The sequence below is a fragment of the Sminthopsis crassicaudata genome, chromosome 2 (assembly GCF_048593235.1).
Source record: "Sminthopsis crassicaudata isolate SCR6 chromosome 2, ASM4859323v1, whole genome shotgun sequence".
Classification (NCBI taxonomy): Eukaryota; Metazoa; Chordata; class Mammalia; order Dasyuromorphia; family Dasyuridae; genus Sminthopsis; species Sminthopsis crassicaudata.
Genome location: NC_133618.1, coordinates 395,491,741 through 395,513,232, shown reverse-complemented (window position 1 = coordinate 395,513,232; position 21,492 = coordinate 395,491,741). Strand labels below are relative to the sequence as shown.

The 21,492-nt window shown below is 37.2% G+C and overlaps 1 protein-coding gene across 1 annotated transcript in view; it reads right to left on the bottom strand.

Moving 5' to 3' along the window:
- The window catches only part of SH3RF2 (SH3 domain containing ring finger 2), a 149,816-nt gene extending 131,584 nt beyond the window's left edge, over nucleotides 1–18,232 (bottom strand). Inside the window, exons 1-2 of the mRNA XM_074291713.1 lie at nucleotides 18,095–18,232; nucleotides 16,151–16,676 (exon numbers count right to left, since the gene is read on the bottom strand). Coding sequence (XP_074147814.1) covers nucleotides 16,151–16,531 — 381 coding nt within the window. The 5' untranslated portion in view covers nucleotides 16,532–16,676; nucleotides 18,095–18,232. The remainder of the gene's footprint in view (nucleotides 1–16,150; nucleotides 16,677–18,094) is intronic.
- Between the last annotated feature and the right edge of the window lie 3,260 nt (nucleotides 18,233–21,492).

Below are 21,492 nucleotides of genomic sequence, written 5' to 3'. Positions count from 1 at the left end.
TTCAAGAATGAAGAACAAACAAAATGTACTATATAATATACACACATATATGTATGTGTATATATATAAAATATATAGTAGAAACACTAACTATGGAGTCAGAAAAATGGGTGGCCTTGGGTAAGTACCTTAACCTCTCTACACCTTTATCACCTCTTCTGTAAAATGGGTTATTGTGAAGATCAAATAAAATAAATGTGTTTTGAAAGCCCTAAAACACCATATAAATGTGCCTTGTTATTATTAATAATATATATGAAAGTGCTATGCAACTGTTAAGTGTTATAAATACCAGTAGACATTATCATCACTATTATTTTTTATGAGACTGTGGTGAAGAATATGATCATTTCTTTAGACAAGATGAAGGAAAGGATGGTTTGAGGAATATCTCCTAGTGACATGAATAGTTCTTATTCTTGTCATATTAATGATGGTGTCAAAGCCTGACACAGAAAAGAAAAATAAGTTATTACCAAATAATATTTGGCAATTCTGGTTTCAGTTGTTTGCCTCAAACACTCAGACATATACCTTATTTTCTCCTGCCCCAAGGCTCTCTTGTCAAAATCTCAGGGAGGAGTCTGGCATTTAATGTTATAAATCTGGTAACCTTCTCTCTTTACTGTTTCAAACTTCATTTCTCCTTAAGCTTTCCACACTATTTCTCTTTCCCCTTTACTGATAAAACAAAAGGTCATTCATCAGGAGTTTCCTCATTTCCCCTGTTTGACACCTCAAATCCATTTACATCATTGTCCATTCTTTCCTCCTTTGCTCCAGTAGTTGATGATGAGGTAGCTCTTCATGACAAGATTATCCCGTGCACCTATATATTCCATCCCATTCCTTTCTATGTCCACTAGAATATTTCTACAGTAATATTTTTCTTCTCCTAGAATCTTGAATATCTCTCTGTCTCCAGAGTCCTTCCATTTTGCCCACAAATATACTCAATTCTTCCCATTCTTAAAAAAAAAAAAAAACAGAGAAAAAAATTTCCCTCAATGTATTGCCCCATAGTTTTCTTCCTGTTCACAGTCAAATTCCAAGAAAAAAAATTATGTGCTCGCTGTCCTTATTTCCGATCCTTTCACTCATATGTCAACTCTTCATAGTTGAACTCCAAGGTGAAGCCTTTACCTCTTAGTTCTCACTGAAAGCTGACTCTCTACTGATAACATGACATCCCTCATCAACACTATATTTTTGATCAACTGATCATGGTAGGAGAACAGAAATATTTTCTGTTCTCCTTTGCCACTTGCAGCCTTTCCTTCTATCATTTTCACTGAGTAACTTCTTCCTTTAATAAGCTTTATTCAATTCAAACATCACTCAATCAAAAGTGATCAATCAAGATTCTGGTAGCTGTTATCTAACAACCTTCCTACCCCTACCCCAGGACCTTTTCCTTTCTCAAGGAGTTCAGTGTAAGACTCATTATCTTTTTACCCAAACCCTTGTACTACTAGGAATCATCAACATACATATTGATACTCCTTCAAATATCCTAATTTCTTAGTTCCTCAATCTACTCAATTTTTATGACATCTATCCATTCTAACTCAGCTATACACAGTCATACTTTTAATCTTGCCATCACCCACAAGTATTCTAGTTCCATGTCCATGAAATCCAAATTCTTTTATCTGATTATAATCTCTTATTATTTCATCTTTCCCTCTCCCTTATAATCTCAAACCTGTTCTTTCCCAACATGACCTCCAATCCTTCCACCCTCCTGTTCTTTCCCAGACCAACCCCCCTGCACTGACTACATTCTTCTTCTTCTTTCCTATCTTGATCCTTTGATGAACTAGTTCAACACTACATTATTTCTAGATACACTTCCTCACTTCCTTATCTCATTACTGATCATGTTTTGCCATCCTTATATTAATCCCAATCTATTGCTTTTGCTCCTAATAAAAAGAGCTAAGAAAATCAGGAAATCATTCTGACAGGGTTCACTGCATGTATATGTTAACATAATATCAATTGGACACTCATTGTAATAAAAAAACCTTTTGTACCCCCAAATCCAAATCATCATAGAAGCTATTCTAAACCTTTTCATCTTTCCTCAAGCCTTCCTCCACCATTTCAATCAAGAATCTTTTCTCATACTTGACTGAAAACCTGAGGCCATTCACTTGGAGCCCTCTTTTCTCTCCTCCTCATTTCACATCACTAGGACATCTTCCCTTCCTATCTCCTCCTGTACCCTTGTCTCACAGGAAGCCCTTCTTGCTATGACAGATCCCTTTATGTATACCTGTCTTTCCCAGTCATACCTACAAACTGTGAGTGTCCTTCAAAACTCTGTCATGAGCCATCTTCTCTCTTTCTACATTATCTCACTGGATGAGATAACATAGCTTTATTTTTATGCAACTGATTCTCAGACCTATTTCATCTTTTTCCTCCATTCTTGTGTCACCAACTAGATGTTGGAATTGAATGTTTAATGGATTTCTCAAACTCAACATGTCCAGAAGAGAACCTATTATTTTTCTCCCAAAGCTCTGCTTTCTTCTTAATTTGCTTATTGTTGTCGAGGGTACCTTGTCACTCAGACTCATAAATTAAATGTCATCCTTAACCTCTTACTCATACTTATCCATACTCTTGTCAAGTCTTCATGTTTTTACCTTCACAACATTTTTCATTTCATTTCATTTCCACTAACACAGCCACCACCCTAATGAAGGCCCTCATTATGTCATGGTTGGACTATTGAAAAGCCTTTTGCTGCCTCAAGTCACTCCCCACTCCAATCCATCTTCCCTTTAGCTGCCAAAGTGATTTTCCTATAGTGAATATTTGACCTTGCCATATCCCTCCCTTCTATGAAAAAAAAAATCTACTGTCTTTCTATTACCTTAAGTAACAAATATTAAATTTTCTGTTTGACTTTTAAAGTCTTTCACAATTTTTTTCCCTTCTTACCTCACTAGTCTTATAACTTTATTCCTCTATATAAAGTCTATGATTCAGTGATACTGGCCCTTGGCTAGTTCTCCTACTCAGTTTCTAGACTTGATACCTTTTCATTGGCTCTTCTCATTCCTGGAATTCTCCCTCTCTTTCACCTCCAGCTTCTGACTTCTCTGGCTTCTTTCAAAATTCATCTCAAACCCATATTCTCCTGGAGACCCTAAATTTCCAGTCCTTCATTCCCTTTTAGTACCTTTCATCTATTTTGTATATATTTTGTTTGCATAATTGTTTGCAAGCTGTTTGTTGTCCCTGTGTGACCTCTTTGAAGTCAGGATCTACTATGTATTTGTCTTTTTTGGGTTCCTAACAAAGAGTAATCATAGGAAGCACTTAATAAATGCTTTGTTAATTGATTGACTCATGAAAACATTGTAAATCTAAGTGATGATGATGATGATGATAAAATGGGTAAACGCATCTTTCTTTTTTCAAAATCTAGAATCCCAGAATCCATATAGCCCCAAGACAATAATAGCTGCTGAGAGACTAAGACTGAACACTTATAAATGCCTCATTTCCCCCCAGCATATTCGAATTCAATTAGACTAATATTTATGAAGTGCCTACTAGTGCAAGGCATTGTACCAGGTATCAGGGACACAAAGATGTAAAACAGTATAATCTCTGCTTTTGAGGAGCTTATCATTTAATTGGGGGATGAGACAAAAAATAAGTATGGTAAAATGAGTTGGGTGAGTTGTAGACAAAATTCCCCAGAAGAATTTGAGGAAGGAGACACTTTTGCCAGTTAGTTCATAGCCTTTTAGTAATGAAATGAACAAAAGTTAGGAACCAGATCCTCTGGAAAATATTCAGCTATGTCAAACAAAAGAATAAAGAAAGCTCAACAAACAGTGGAATGCTAAACTTTGTTACACATCCATTCTTCTAAGATCAAGCTTCTTAGACTTGAAGTCATGGTTCTTTTCATGATTGGGCACCAAATTCTTTTAGCATTATCTCACACTGTTCCCTCATCACATTCTACATTCCAACCAAATTGGACTACTTGCCATCTTCCAAATGTGTATAGAACTCTCCTCATTTGTGCTTTTATTAATATTATTCTCTAAACTGGAAATACTTTCTCCTCATTCCTTCACATCACCAATATCCAATAACTCTCAGTCTATTGACATCCTCCTTTTGCTCCCAGGCCCAGCTAAAATGTAGTTTCATCTAGATAATGTTCCCTGAATTATCCAACTGGAACTGGTGTCTCCTTCATTTGATATACTCTCATGGCCCTACTCTTTCTAATTTATGTTATAGTTATTAATATATAAATTTCCTTGAGTAGAACAGAAATTCATTGGGGGCAAGATGTGGATTTTTCACTTTGTCCTTTTTTCCAGAACCTAGGATAATATATTACACACAAGTGACACATAATACATGTTTGTTGCATGTATGAATGAATTTCTATCTATACTATACTACTATGTGCTATATCTTACTATGTTATATAATATGTGTTTTATCCAGTTCTATTAAACTGAGTTAGTGGTTTCAAATGGCTAGTTGATAGAGTGGTAATGAAAACTTAGGCATAGTTTTGCATGGAAAAATTGTTCTCTGACTAAAACTGCATCCCTGATCCCAAAGTACTAACTCTCAAACTCCTTTCGTACTGCTAGAGCAATTGGAAAAGAGAATATGGATGTTGGAGTGACCCTGTGGGAACACAATCCCAAAGGCATGCTCTTGGTATTGCCATTACTTACAATTTAATATAGCTGAGTATTTGATTATTTACTGTGATTGATATTTCCTTTTTTTTTGATACTTTATTTTAAAATTAATTTTATAATTATGACCTTTTTTTGACAGTACATATGCATAGGTAATTTTTTTACAACATTATCCCCTGCACTCACTTCTGTTCTGAATTTTCCCCTCCTTCCCTCCACCCCTTCCCCTAGATGGCAAGCAGTCCCATACATGTTAAATGTGTTATAGTATATGATTGATATTTCTTAAATGCTATTTGCTAAACTATTTTATAATGGAAACTTGCTTGGATAAATTCAAGCATAATCCTTTAAATAGTGGAGACTCAAGTATGGTGACGGAGGAGGGAAAATTGACATTTAGAAATTCTTTTCACTTAAAGTGAAGGGAAGAGGATGGCTGGAATATACAATTTTAACTGTTTATTGGAGAGGCGATTTAAGTTATAGATATAGAAATGGTCTCAGAATCACAGAAACTTGGATTTAAGCCTCCCATCTGATACATAGTGCCTGGGTGAACTTAAACAAGCCACTTAACTTTTTATTACCCTAGGCCCCAGCTTTTAAAATTGTGGGTTATGACCCTATATACGGTCTCATAACTGAATGTGGAGGTCACAAAAGTATGACTTATCAGTAAATGTTTGATTTGTATATCTATTTTGTAAACCTATATACCTGGGGTCATGAAATTTCTCAGATAAAAAGGTGTCATGAGTGAAAAAAGATTAAGAAGTCTTGCTTCTTTCTAAAATTACATATTGGAGAGCAGCTGCAAATCTACATTGAGGAAGCATATTCACCGAAGACTATCCTTACACTGATATACATCCAGACAAAAACAAAACAAAATAAAACAAAACTCCATAGAGATGAAGAATTCATTCTAAAATATTTTTTGAAATTATGTTTGTTTTAAGTTGTTATTAGATGAGAGGAATAGAGATACTAAACTACTTGGAATTCTACAGTCTTTTTATATTGGAATTATATTAGATTCAGTTTCTAACTTGAATGTAAGCTCTTAAGATAAAGGGCTCCATTCTTTGTATCTTTTTTTAAATTTTGACTGACAATAAGTGAATGCCTGAATTGTCAGTTAATTGCATAGGTAGCCATCCTCCATTTCCTCTCTTCTTTGGACTAACAATTCATAAGCTAAATAGTTTGAACTTGGCCCACAAAATTATTTTGAGAGTGATGTTCACCACCCCCAGAACCATTTAATATGTTGATTTATGATAAGAATATTTCAATGTCACTAAATGGCTTTACAATAATCACATCATGTCACTCATTACCCACATAGATGTTTAAAGACATGACTCATGAGAAATATATTTACACACGAGAAATTATTCCATTATTTGAGGCAAGCATGTGAATCCAAAGTTTGCCATAGTTTTGAATGGAAACTGAGGTAAGATGACTTGGGACTTGGACTTGGATGAACAAAGCTAAAATTCAAACCCAGGAAAACAAAATAATTATGTTCCTCCTGGGATCTCCAAAAAATGGAATATATTTTCAGTTGTTAACACCTTATCTATCTGCTGGCTTAACATGATCTACTGGGGATTCATATGAGACATCCCAAGATGGCAAGTTGGGAGCTGATCTGGAATACGAACCTGGTAAATATCACAGAGATATAGGCTACACGACTTTTAACAAATGAACACTGACTTTGGCTTCCCTTCTCTCTTCCCTCTCCCCTGACAACCCAAGGGACTATCAGGTAACTTGGTGATTTTCATGGTAATGAAAAGCTACATCTGTCAGCTCCATTGAAGTAGAAGATGGCTCAGTTACCTTGAAAGTTGGACCATCTACCTGGACCCATGATACCTTGTTTGGCTGAGTTCAATTCATTCCACAAGTGTAGACATGGCTGATGTGCACATCTAACAATGTGGACCTAGAGAATGGAGCTTCTGTTGCTGTTGAAGGGATCATTAGGTGAGACAACTAAATTACAACAACAATATCAGATTTTGATCAGAAAGGTACCTTAAGAGGCCACTGAGTTCAACCTAATTTTGCAGAAGAGGAAACTGAACCACTAAAATGAAGCTAATTTTTTTATAATGCTCTAGAGTTTGCAAAAATAATTCACATGTAACACCTCATTTTATTCTTATAATCTTGTGAATATAATAATAATGATACTCAGATAAAGAAACTGAGGCCCAGAAAGGTTAAATGACAACAAATCATACAACTAGCAAGTATCTGATTTAAATTCAAGTGTTTCTGATACCTTATCCATTATACCAAGCTTCCTCCTACACTAACAGCCCTGCATCTTCTGATTCATATCCAGATTCTGATTCATATCCATTCATTTCTTATTCCCCACAAAAGGGAATTATTATTATTATTACCCCTTGATAATATCCATCATTTTTTCTTTTAATCCCTCTAGTAGTAGACTCTTTCCTTTTACCAAGACACTTCCTTTTGATCTACAGCATACACTTCCTCCATAATACTTTGTCCAACTAGAACTTGGTTCTTGTTACCCTAATCCACTACCCATGTACAGACACTCATTTATGTATTTATGTATCCAAACATGTTGGCATGTGTACAACAGAACATATATCCATCTTCACATTGTTTATAGTCTTGTCACTACTATTAAACTTTAAGCAAGGTTCTCATTTTCCTCGCTGTGTAATCTCTTAAGGTGCAATGCTGTACTTCTGATTAGGTAATTGCTCCCCACAACTACATGGTATAGATATCAATTTTGCTAAGATTACAAAGGGGATAAAATAGTGATAATGATGATGATGATGATGATGATGATGATGATGTGTCCTTTGCATACCAGGAGTTTGCCTGGAGCTCTGCTTGATACATGAGTATTATGCTTGACTCAGTTTGTAGTCAGCAGTCTCTGTATCACCTTTTAAAAATTTTAATATTTAATTCCCCCTCAATTACATGTAAAAACAATTTAAGTCTTCTTCTTTTTCTTCTTCAAATTTTGAGTTTAAATGCCCAAAGGGAAATAAAATTGCATATTGCTAGGTCTGTATCCTAAGAAAATCATAAAGGAGGGAAAAGGACGAACGTGCAAAAATGCTGGTAGCAGCTCTTTTTTGTGATGGCAAAGAATTGGAAAATGACTAGCTAGATATATGAATATATTATGACATATGAAAGTAAGGGAAAATTATTGCTCTATAAAAATGATGAAAAGGCTGATTTTAGAAAGGCCTGGAAAGATTTACATGAACTGATGCTGAGCAAAACAAGTAGAAACATTGTATACAGCAACAGCAATATTGTGCAATGACCAACCATGACAGACTTGATTTGATTCAGTGATTCAGTGTTCCAAGGCAATCCCAAATAAACTTTGGATGGAAAATGCCATCTACATCCAGAGAGAGAACTATGGAAATTGAATGTAAATCAACACATGCTTTTTTCACTTTTTTCTTTTTCTTTTGTTTTATTTTTTTCTCTCATGGTTTTCCCCTTTTGTTCTGATTTTTCTCTCCCAACATAATTCATAAGGAAATATGTTTAAAAAATGAATATACATGTATAATCCCTCAAAAATATTGTTTTTATATGTAACTGGGGAAAATTAAAAAAAATTTTTTTTGTTCCAAATTCTTTCTATTCTTCCTTCATTGGGAAAGCAAGTAAAACAATAGATTATGCATGTGTATTCATGCAAAACTCATTTACATATAAATTATTAATCATCTTTTTTATCTCCTCAGCTGCTAGTGTTATCTTGAATTTATTTATTTTGTGTATACTTATAAATATCATATTGTTTCTCCTGATAGAAATCAAACTCCTTGAAGGTAGGATTGCTGCTGTTGCTGTCGTTGTTTTGTCTTTGTATCTTCGGTCCCTAATATAGGACTTGGCACGTTGTAGACATTTAATAACTATTGATTCAAGGACCAATAATGATCTCAGAGGATTCACGAAGAATGCTGCCCTCCTCTAGACACAGAAATGATAGACTCAAGACGTAGAATGACACATACATTTTTGTACTTGGCCAATATGGGAATTTCTTTTCCTTGATTATGCATATTTGTTACAAGGGTTTTGTTTTTCTTTTCTTTTTCCAGTGGAGAGAAGAAAAAGGAGAGAGAGAAAACAAATGCATTTTAATTAAAATTAATTTAGGAATAAATAAGGAAGCCAATAAACAAATGTCTATGTAGATGAATAAACAAATAATTATATAAATAAATAAGGGGATGAATGCATAGGTGAATGAATAAATAAATAGAAAAATAAGGGCTTGTTGACTGAGAATTAGAAAATGTGGTTTCAAATCCTCACTCTGTTACTGATTTGCTATTGGACCCAGGCAAGTTGCATTTCCTCTCAGTGCCTTCTCTGTAAATGAAATGGTTTCTTTATCATTGCATAATTTCATGAAACAGATATACAGAATGGGAGAATGCATGTGGCTTTTTATTTAAAATCTTTGGTTCCTTTCATTGGCTTAGCACACTTCCCAGCAAAGTGCAAAGTTAGACAATGGCCCACAGAACAGGGTGGATGAGAATGCTCATCAAGATTAAAAAGCTGAGCAAACACTTTCCCTCCCTCCATAAGCTCATTATAGTATAAAAGGACACGTGGGCAGAGCAATCTTTCTTAAGTGCAAAAACAACAGCAACAACCAAAAAAAAAAAAAAAAAAAAAAAAAAAAAATGCGTTAGCTAATACCTCCAGTGACACATCAGGTGCTTATGGAAGATAATTACACCTAAAGGAGGAAAACCTTAAGCTTGTGTTTGTTCCCTTACAGTGGTGGAGCCCAGGCTGGTCCTTGGAATCAAGCTTTTTCTTTACTGTGTCAGTCTGTATAGCTAGGTGGTATCTTTGTTTCCAGATCAGGGATGAAACAATTAACTGACCTATTCACCCAAGAAGAGAACAGCACATCTTCAATTATGGCCTTGATGATTAAAAAGAAAAAAAAAAAAAAAAGCAATATATTTTTGTTTTAAATTTCATTGGAATCCATGGTTGCAAGGGTATTATTATATTATCTTTTGGCCCCAGGTAGGAGTAAATAATAATGGAATATAATTGAAGAAGTGTTTGCTTAGGTGTGGATGGGAAGATACAATGTCAATTTCAGGTAAAATACAAAATTACTGGAGCAAAGTTGTTTTTTTGTTTTGTTTTGTTTTGGTTTTTTTTTAAACTATTGGTAGATTTCTATTCAGTTCCTTCCATCATCTTTACATATCTTATATGTTCCTAGTTATTATATGCTGCTTCCCCCATTAGATTGTAAGATTCTTGCAGGCAAGGGCTGATTTTACTTTCTTTGCCTCCCCAGAACTTAGCACATTCGTGGTTGACTGAGTTAATGAACTATTTCAATCTTCCATCTTTTCATCCTCTGTTCTCACCCTATCTGACATTCTCTGTCAAATTATGTGTTCTTTCCTCTTGCACCTGTGTTGCAGCTGGCTCAGATTTCACGAAGCTCTTCTTTTTAGGTGTTCTGGGTAATTACTGACCACATGCAATCTTAGCAAAAACAAAAATCTACATCGCAAAGTCAGAGGGAGCAAATGCCCGAATCCAGGGTCAAGGGCTCCAGCTCAGTCACCGTCTGGCTTATGAACAACTACAATTCCCAGTTGAAATCCTTCACCTTTCCTTTTCCTTTTATTAGTTTAAAAAACTGTGAAATAATTTTCTGTTCTACTTTAGTTTCTAGGACAAAGTCAGATGACCCCTGTATTTAAGATGGGGAGTTGTTTTTCCCTCCTCAAGACAGAAAGCACAGCATTATCAAAGACATACATGATGGTGAGCGGCAAGGATAGGATGGTGAAGCAAGGGATAACTCAGGTTAGGTAATGCTATGTGTATAAGGACATAAAAGTCACATTTGTTCATGAGTCAGGAGAATAGAAAGGTGGAGAAGATTAATAAAGCTTCTTTATTCTGTCATAATAAATGGTCGATGTAGCTATTTTTGCAGGGGATTAGCAGGGTGGTAGTCTACTTCTGTGATTTCATGTGTAACTTCTTCCATCAATGCATATTTGCAACTGGGCACTGAAAAATGACTTGCCTATGGTCACACAGTAAGTATGTGGAGGAGGTAGGACTTAAATCCACATCTTCCTGACCAGTTCTAGACCTACTATTCTATGCTTTTTCTCCCATGACAACATAGTCCTATTTTTATGCCTTTGTATCAAAGAGGAAAATTGGGAAGGGGAAACTAATTAGTGAGGTTTGTCTTAGAAACAAATAATGCCAGAAGAAACACAACATGCCTTAATTTTAGCCAGAGATGTCACGGATCTTAATTTAGAGCTACAAAGTACCTCAGGGGCTATCCAGTCCAGGTCTCTTATTTTACAGGTCCAGCTTGTGATTCTAGAAGAGATCAAGTGACCTATTCAAGGTAATACAGGTACTATGTGGCAAAGTAAGGATTTAGAGTTTTTCCCACTGTGCTATGCTGATTCTCCAGTGCCTTGACACAGGTTTTAGCTTTTTAGATACGGAGTACATACTAAGAAGAGTCAGTAATCTGAATCACTGTGACAATCATTAGAATTTTAAAAAAAAGGGAGAAATCAATATGTTCCAGGAACCTTCTCCTCACTGTTTTATGATGGATTTTGTTTTATTGACTTAAACAAGTCACTTAAACAAGAAGTCTTTCAAAGTGACTTCCAGAGAAGGCAGAAGAAATGGGTTTCAAAGTCCCATGGCTTTCTTATAAGTTTGAGATATCCAAAATTGTCAACAAGGCCAGGCTACTGACTTGCCAGATGCTTGCAGCTCAGCCATGTCTTTATCAAGAATAAGAATGACACAGGAGCTGTTTGGTTATCCTGCAATTATTCTGATGACTTCAGCAGTAAGCATGAAACAATGGCATTCTCTAAAAATATATATATATAGTTTCAAAGGCTGTATTTTACACAATAGTGCTTGAAGCATATGGAATGTGGACACTTAGGTTCACGGGGCTATCCCCTTTTTTATCTTAAGCTCATATCTGAGGTGTGATAGTTGGTATACATCCTGGAACAATAGATGGCTGGAGAGCCCAGAGATATAAATGATCTTATTTAAAGGGCTTGAGTATTAGTAGGTAAATTAATTCTTTCAGGGTACCAGGCTATTATTGAATACTTTAAAAGAGTTGTCTGGCTAAATGGTAACCTGCCTTTAGAAATAGATATTTTACCTTCTATGGGTGATGTAGTATTTTTCTTTTCTTGGCTCATCATAGAAAAAAAGCACAATTAGATTTTCTTACACTTTCCTGCAAGGACTGCATCTCCTTCTAAATTTTATAGAATTCTTCATGTACTGGGAGCACCCAATAAATGGTCAATAATAATAGTAGTAATGATAATAATCATGTAAGTGCCTTTCATTTAAGGCACTGCAAACATTAATTAGGCAAGCCTCATAACACCTCTCTGTTTTTATATTGTCTTGCACCTTTTTACAGATAGGTAAATTGAGACTCTGGGAAGTTCAGTAAGTGACTTAGCTATGGTCACAAAGCATGTTGAAAATAATAATAATACTTGCTATTTATATAGCATATCTTCTGAGGAAACACAAGAATATAGTAAAGATAATCTTTGTTAAAATCCTACAGAAAAGCAGATGATAAGTATTAGTGTCATTTTATAGCTGAGCCAACTGAGGCATTTATGTCTAATAATTCGGTTGTATTGGAAATAAAGTTTTGCAGCTCCAGCATGCCAGAGCAATGTTCTGGCTCCTGCATTATTCTCATTTTTCTGTTCTAATCATGGGACAGATTCACTGTTATTTTTCAAGCTTATAAAAACTGTGCCTATTTTTGGTAGCAGGGACAAGTTGCAGAATGATAGCAGAGCACAATGCCAGGTACAAGTTTGTGCACATCCCCAATTGAGAAGTTAAGATGTAAAACATCAAGGAATAGAGGACAGCAGTGTTCTAACTAAGACATCATTACCTAGGGGCTTAAGTGGGAAGGAGGGAAAAGGTTTGTGTGAGGCAGGATTACCTTACAATAAACTAGCTTTGTTGATCTCAGTTATTAAACTGGGTTCTACTTGACAGCTCAGTTTAGTTGTTTCATTCTTATGACAGAAGTTAGTGGTGGTTCAGCCACAACCACCACTTCATACTTTCAGTGAATTGCTAAGTTGTAAAGGGCAGGAATTCAGAATATGATATTAAGTGACCTTGGAAAAGGTCATTTAACTTTCCTAAACCTCAGTTTCCTCATTTGTAAAATGAGAGGGTTGGACTAGACGGCCTCTGAGATTCCTTCAACCTCTAGAGATCTATGATCCTATGAAGGTTAAGGTTCCTTAAAACTCTAAATCTATGGCCCTGTAGTTATTAATACCTTTTTCTGACATCACATCACCTAGCTAAGGAATGCCAGGATTATACTAAATAATGTTGATTTAAAATCCCTCTTCTATAGGAAATTTTCCCTAACTCCTCTTAATTCTCTTTTAATTTTAATTATTTCTTACTTATACTTTAACATAGCTTGCTTTGCTCATATTTGGTTGTATCTTGTCTCCCCCACTAGACTGTAAGTTCCTTAAGGACAGAGACAGTCTTTGACTTCTTTTTATATCCTGAGGGCTCAGCATAGTTTTTGGAACATAATGAGTGTCTAACAAATGTTTGGGGCAGCTAGGTGGCACAGTGGATATAGTTTAGATAAAATAGATAGACCCAGATGGGGTCACCAGGAGTAGGACTCGACCGAACAACAACCACAACAACCATGATTTATGCCAGAAATATTGCTAAAGTGGAGGAAAACAAGCCCCATGCTGACTTCTAATGAATGAGTTCACATTTCAGTCCTTTGAGATAGTGCAGAGAGTCCTGTACTTGGAGACAAGAAGATCCGTTACTTCTATATGAATTTGGAAAAGTCATTTAACCTTGAGACTTTCATTTTCCTCATCTGGAGACTGAAGGTATTGTGGAAGATAATCTCTGAGGCCTAAATCTTTGATCTTTTAAGAGAAGAAATAGTAGAGCTTCAAAGGCACCAGTTTCTTTGCCAATAGCAAGTAGCTGATTGTAGATTGCCCTCTCTCTGATTGAATTCAATAAACATTTGTTTATTGTTGTTATTGCTCACTTGAGTCTCAGTTCTTTGCAATCTCCATTTGGGGTTTTCTTGGCAGAGATACTGGAGTAGTTTGCCATTTCCTTCTCTAGTTCATTTTACAGATGAGGAAACTGAGGAAAACAGAATTAAGTGATTTTTCCTGGGTCACACACAGCTAGTTTGTATTTGAGGTCCCATTCCAACTCAGATCTTTCTAACTCTAGTTCTAGTGCTCTATCCAAGGAGCCATCTAGTTGCCCAGAAGTCATGGTAGACTACTGCAAAGATAGACAAGTAAACTTCTGGGGATAGTAACACTAGGACTTGATTAGAGATTTGATATTTGATTTGTATAAACCTGAGATAATTTTTTCCATTAAAAAGATGCTTGATTAATATGTGCCTTTCCCTTTTTTCTTTTTTCTACCCCCTACTCCCAATGAGGGGTTCTAAGCTTTGTTTGCACACAGTTGGGGAGAAGAAAAGGAAAAGCAGGCAGCTGTTTGGAGTATTATGTTTACACACAGAAATATCTGCATAAGCCACAACTAAAGAATTTGCACTTATTTCCCTCTCTTCCTGCTTGCATTTTACATATTTACTTAACACAATGGATAGCACAGAGAAGTTAAATAGCACAAAACTAGGTTCTTAGAAGAACTCCATTTTTCCTCCTCTCCCTCCCCTCCCGGCTCCCACACTTTTTAACACTGGGTGGTAAATCTCAGCTCTCCAGATTTCAGTGAAAGAAGCTGCCTAAGGAAAACCACCTCCCTACTCTCCCCCATCTTGCCCACTGAAGCACCAAGTCGTGATTGACTGTGCCGCTGTTATTAAAACTCACTTGCTTTCATTATTTCACAGCTGCTTAGTCTGCCCTTGCATTCTTGTTTTCTAATTAGGACACGTAAATCAGCTATCAATATGGCCACAATTCCTAGGTCTACATCAGAAAAAAACTCCAGCATGCTGAGTTCAAAGGTGAAACTGTAAATATTCTTGTTAATTCACAAGGCACACTTCTTTTTATAAAGATGAACCCTGTATAAAATGTCCTGAGACACAAAATATGCAGGAACAGCACAAAGTTAAGAAAATGCCACCAGGCTGAGAAAAAAAAAGTGCTTAAAGCAAAAGAAGATATTTAAATATACAGAACTCTGTGAAACATTAATATTTCTAGTTGTTTTTTTTTTATGAAAGCCACCAATGTGTCTTTTATGAATACTATATAAATTCCCAATGTAATACTTATCTGTTACAGTGTTAATAACCACATAATACTAGTATTTACATAGTGTTTTAAGATTTACAAATAGCTTTACATGTTCTCATTTCATCCCCACTAAGACCCCGTGAAGCAGATGCCAATTTTATAGATGAGGGCACTGAGACAGAAAGCTTAAGTGACTTACCCATAGTCATAGATCTAATAAGTGTCTGAGGATCAAATTTGAACTCAGGGCTTCTTGACTCAGCCCAAGACATAGTATGGTGAGATAGATCAATAAATCTACTCCCACATACTTTTCCGTTCCCATCTTTAAGATTTGAGTTTCTTGATAACTTTTAGTAGATTATGAATGAGCATAGTCATAATTGTATATTATGGCTGTGATAGAGTTAGATTCAGGCAAAAATCTAAATAAATCTGAATCTGGAAACTTTTCTGGGACTTGAAAATAAAGTAGTTTAAAAGTGTTTCTATCCCCCCTTTTGTTATGTTTCCCCACTTACTGGTTTAATTCCTTAAGAGCATCATCGAAAAATATTTTAAAAATATTGCTTAAAAAACCAAATCCATCCCCATTACTTCCTGGAGCGGAACCTGGGAAAACCGGAAATCTTTACAAAAGAAGTGGGCATGTATAAGAAGAGTTCCCAGAGTGTTTTTAAAAGTTTGGAGATACTTAGGATCTCCCCAAGTCTCACAGTTAAGCATAAAGTGATAACAATATTTAGCATTTACACAGAACTTCAAGATTTGTAAAATACTTTGCAACTATCATTTCATTTTAATTTTACAACAATCTTGCAAGTTAGATGCTATTATTATCCCTATTTTACAGATGAGGAAACTGAGGCAGAAGTTGAGTGATTTACCTAGAATTGCATAGCTCATAAGTATCTGAGACTGACTTTGAACTTGGATCTATCACAAAATAAAACATAGTAAGCAAGCTCATTGATGCTAGAATTTTTATGAGAAGTGAAGACTCAACTGAAATCAAATACTCCCTAGCCATCTTTACTGAACAATCTAGTCTTTGATAGTATAGAATATCAACAGATACTTTCTTACCCCATCCATGTGGATTTGGACATTGGGAATCACTCGGTATGGACTAGGTTGTGAACTTCTGGGATCTGTCCTACTTTTCCTTCTTGAGTCCTGAGAGGTTAATACTCCAGGTCTTCTGAAGGAGCCCACTCTCACCATGCTCTGACCTGATCGGACGCCATCCAGGAGACGCACCAAGAGCAAGTTGGCCGGAAGCTCCTCAATACTGCAGAAGACCAGGGTTCTGCATTCTGGACACCTCAGTTCCTTTCGTGTTTTGAATATCCTCTGTAGACATGGTTTACAAAAGGTGTGCTGGCAGGGGAGGACTTTGGCTGTGACATCGAGCTTTTCAAAACACACAGGACACTCCAGAAGATCAAGTAACGCCAAATCATCCATCTTATTTTAAAACTCCAATCCTGGCCTGAAAGGACAGAGTCCACATGGTAAGGTGACCTGAGACAAGAGTGGGGGATGGGGAACAGGTCAGAACTGTCTTTTGGAGAGCACCAGCTGGGTCCTGGATTTCAGAGAACCTTGCTGTCTGGAGAAAAACAGAAGACAAAAAAATGTGACTGCTTTGAAATGTATCCCACCTACATTGTGAAGCAGTGCCTCATAAGGCAATTTGCAAGTGTGTACTTCGTTTCAGAATCCAAGTTTCAAATGAGTCATTGTGATTCAGTAGTAACAGGTACAGCTTTGCTTCTCAAGTCTATTGCAGGAATCAGAGTAGGAGCTTTCAACAGGGTGACAAAGAACAGGAGTTTTAGAGGGAAAGCTGAAATCTAAGGTGAAAAATTCATTTTGAAGTGGTTCTCCTAATTCCTGCCTGCAAAAGGAAGTGCAGTAAGTTGGGAAGTACAAACTGCCTCAGTTTCAATTTTGAAAACTTTAACTCACCAGAGCCAAAACCTCTTGGAGGATATGTTACTATGACGTTCTTTCCTAATTTTTTTTTTTTTTTCCCTTTTCCTAAGCCTATGTTTGATTTATAAGAGGCAGCTTGCTCTAGTAGATAGCGGGCCAACCTTAGAGGCAGGCAGTCCTGTCCTGGATAGCAAATCGCTTTGTGACCGTGGACAAATGGCATTCTACTGAGCTAGAGTAGGGGAAAGTATGTGCATAGATAAATATATAATAATTTGGAGAAAAGTACACTATTAACTGAAGGATCAGGGAAGCCCTTTTGTAAAGCTAAGTTACCGAGGAATTGTCAGTTGCACCAGTTCTGCACCGAAGTCCCCCACAAGTCTGCCCTTTGAACCCCTCCTCCCGACCCCAAGTAATATGCTATGCAGAGGAAAGATTAGCATCTTTGAAATACATTTCTTTTATTAGATTTCTTAGCAATGCATGGGAAACTTTTACCTCTCAACCTATTTCAATAATTAGTTTTACCTCCAACTTGCAAACTGGTCACTTCAAGCTTCCCTCCGCTTATTTACCATGATTATCTAAGACAACCACAGAAGGCAATATTCCTCCCACAATGTAAAGTAACTGAGCCTGTTTTGCTACTTTGACAACTGTTCTGAGTTTTAACTGAAACAGATAGGAATTCTGGACTGCGGCCACAACTTGGCAAAAGCCGAGTCCAGAGTTCACAGGTGTCCGCTTTTAATGCGTGTGCACGGCTTGTGGAGTTCCAAAATCAAGATCCCAAGTCCCAGAAATCCTGTCCTCCCTCGGGATGGGTATGCTGGCCCCCCACTAACTCGCTAGCGCTGTCTCCCAGAAAAGTCCCTCCCGCAGCACCGAGCCGGTCTTCAGCGTTTGTGTGTACCGAGTAACTCCGGAAAGAAGCAGAAGAGATCGTGGTCAGCCCCGTACTAAGTAAGAGAGACGCGGCTCGGAGCACTCCCACTGCTTCCCCGCTCCCCTCAGAGATGCCAGGCCCGGGCTCGCTCCCGCACGCTGTCAGCTCCCGGCCAGCGCCTGCACTAACCTCACGACACTGACCTTTGCAGAGGGAGCTCAGCCTGCGCGCTCAGCCCAAGTGTCTCGCGTCCTCCCCAGGCAGCAGCCGCCTTGAAAACTTTAACAACTATGTATGTTACTCATTTGGATGGCTCGGCTTACTCATGCAGCTCTCTTAACGCTTTCGCCGCCGGGCTGCAGACGCTCTGCAGGTTTCGGTAGGAGGAAGTACACTCCCTGCAGCGGAGCCCATTGTTTGTGCCGCCCGGTTTATTTCTGGGAAAAGGCGAGATTGGGGAACGAGATTAAGAGGGCGTAAATAAGAGCGAGCCCCCGGGACAAAGCACGTGTGTGGTTTGTACGTTCACCTTTTCCATTCGCCTAAGAAGTTGAAACACGTCATGATTAGGCAAAGAAAATCAACATCATTCCCTTTATTTTAAACTCTGTACACTTGTGAGGGTTTCTGGGGAGCAGCTCCCGGCCTCCCCCAGTCGCTACTTGTAGTAGCATAAATGCACTCCCAGGATCTGACCATCCTCTAATTTCGTTTGCAGGAAAAGATCTGAGAAGTCAGCTTGCCTAATACTTTTATTTACAGATGAAAGGCCCAAGAGATGTAAAGTCCAATGTCATTTGTTAATGACAAAAGGGACTAGACCGTGTCCCCTTCTTCTGGCTCAGTGCTTTTCTCTCACAGCAGAAGAATTTTAGTTCTTCCATTGTTTAGAAAGTCCATTAGGCTAACTCCGTGGGAATAGACGACGAGCCAGAACGGAGTGGTTTGGGGTATGTTTTTCAAACTTTGCCCGATGCTGTTCTGAAAAATACCTACCTAAAAGAAAATATATTTTGGATAGGGAGTAGAATAGCAGTTGCCTGAATATTTCTGAGCTGAACTTTTTTTTTTTTTTTTTTTTTTTTTTAAAACTAGAATGGTTTGCCATTTACAGATAAAGTAACCGATGGTTAACCGGAAGTTAAGGGACTTACCCAAGGTCACACAGCTAGGACGTGTCTGAGGCTAAATCTGAACTTGTGAAAATGAGCCTTCCTGATTCCAAGTGAGATAGCTACCCGTCCTAACCGCTTTACTTCAGAGCTAACTAGGTTTGAGAGAGATTTTTTTCTGTTCAGTTTTGTAGATCCCTACAACCATTTTTATTCATACATCTCCTTTTTATACATATAAGCTCCTGCTGTCCTTTTCCAAATAATTGCTGGCCTTGGCTTGTTACCCATTAGAAAATCACTTGAAGTTCCTGATTTTACTGTCCTTTGACTCTGTTCCTTCCTCCATATATTTATTTTATTATTATTTTTTAATTCTTTGTTCCTGTGTGTGTGTGTAGTAATTGGAGTTAAGTGACTTGCCCAGGGTCACAGAGCTAGTGTTAAGTGTCTGAGGCTTTCTTGTCCCAATGAATTTTTTGTAAGATAGCTTTGAATATTCTCAGTCTCAATGGAAAGTATAACTTATCCTTAACACACATAACACAAATACCCCCAATTCAACAAAATTTGATAGACTACTATTCAGATGTAAACCCTTTGGGGGAGGAGGTAGGACCAGACCAGTGATTTCATTAGTAAAGGAAGGTGCCAGAGTGAAAACTCCTTCTATTAATGTATAGTCTTAGAGAGTTGCCTGAGGGCAATGCTAGGTTAAATGATTTGTCCCAGAATCACAGAAGTAGAAGGTATCAGTGTCAAGACTTGCCATGTCTTCCTGGCTCCAAGGATGCGCCTCTCTCTCCTGTGCCACATTACTTTTCATTTGCAAACATTTGTCTTTTTTATTGGAGCAGGAGATCTTCCTCTTCTGGGTGAAGAATTTCCTCTACTTTTATAGATTGGTATGTCCTCCGCAATGTATGGTTTTAGAAAGTAGCCTGGTTACTCAAAGTTAAGTGATTTGTCCATGGTCAAATTTGACAAAGGCAGGACATAGTTAATAAGCATTTATTAGGCACCTGCCAAGCTAGGTGGTAAACTGGGTAGGGCGCAGGCCCTAAAGTCATGAAAATTTATCTTCTTGAGTTCAAATGTAGCCTCAGACACTTACTAGCTGTGATTCTAGGCAAGTCAGGAGCTGAAGAAGGAAATGGCAAAGTACTCCAGAATTTTTGCCAAGAATATCCCAAATGGGGTCACAGAGTCTGACACAATTGAATGACAACTGTGCTAAGTGCTGCATAACTATTGTGCTAAGCAGAAACATATATACAGATACTGTGTGTGTGTGTGTGTGTGTGTGTGTGTGTGTGTGTGTGTGTGAAGCAATTGGGGTTAAGTGACTTGCCCAGGGTCACACAGCTAGGAAGGTTTAAGTGTCTGAGGCCAGATTTGAGCTCAGTTCCTCCTGACTCCAGGACCATTGCTCTATCCACTGCACCATCTAACTGCCCCTAGACACACATTTTTATATACATATACAAACCTTTGTATGATATTATATTTGTGCAAAACTTCAGGACAAGTCACAGGCAAAACTGTGAAGTATATGAGATTTTTTTGCTTCTTTTCTTCCTCATCTTCCCCATTCTATTTTTATTGTGTTTTTCGGCAGCACTTTCCCAATACAGAATTGTGTTTTCATGCTTTCACTAAAGAATTCAGTAATCAAATAATTCAGAGTAAAATATTTAATTATTATTATTATTAACAATATTGGTATCCCTTATTAATAAGGGATTTAGTTAATATTGTCAGTGCTTGGATTATTTGTATTTAAAAGAGGAGACCTAACTCAGGAGGACCTGAGTTCAAATTTGGTCTCAGACACTTAATACTTTCTAGCTGTGTGACCCTGGGCAAGTCACTTAACCCCAGCCTCAGGAAAAAAAGGGGGGGTACTTAGTGAGAACAATGCTCTACCCAAAGAATGAATTGCTAATGGGGTAATTTTAGAGATCATTGCCAGACCAGGGAGGAAGATCATTCAGAAGAAGCAGTGAGTGGTCCCAAAGTCCCTTGCAATATATCATTTGGGTGACCATCTAATGTACTGTGTCGATCATTAAGCCTGACTGAAACTTTGAGAGAGAATTTTGTTTGTTGCTGGTCCTTTATTTTTTTGAGGCAGGCTGATGGTATTAAACCAGGAATTCCCCCAGTCTTCTTAAATGCTTATTTGGCTGTGATTCATATGAATATCTAAAGTATATAAACAAACCAACAAATAAAAACCAACAAAGTGAACCTCCTCAGAGTATGCTCTTGCTTCTTTTTTTTCTCACTGTATATGTAGCCTGTTGTCAGCAATATTTATATAGACATCATTAACTATATATATTATACCAGAAGTATGTATGTAACATCAGTACCTACTGTTTATATTTTTAAAATATATTTTACTTTATGGAATAGGCAAGTACCTAAAAAGTTAGTAGTCCCATCTGAATTTTAGTAATCAGATTTTATAATCTTAGGCATGCTTT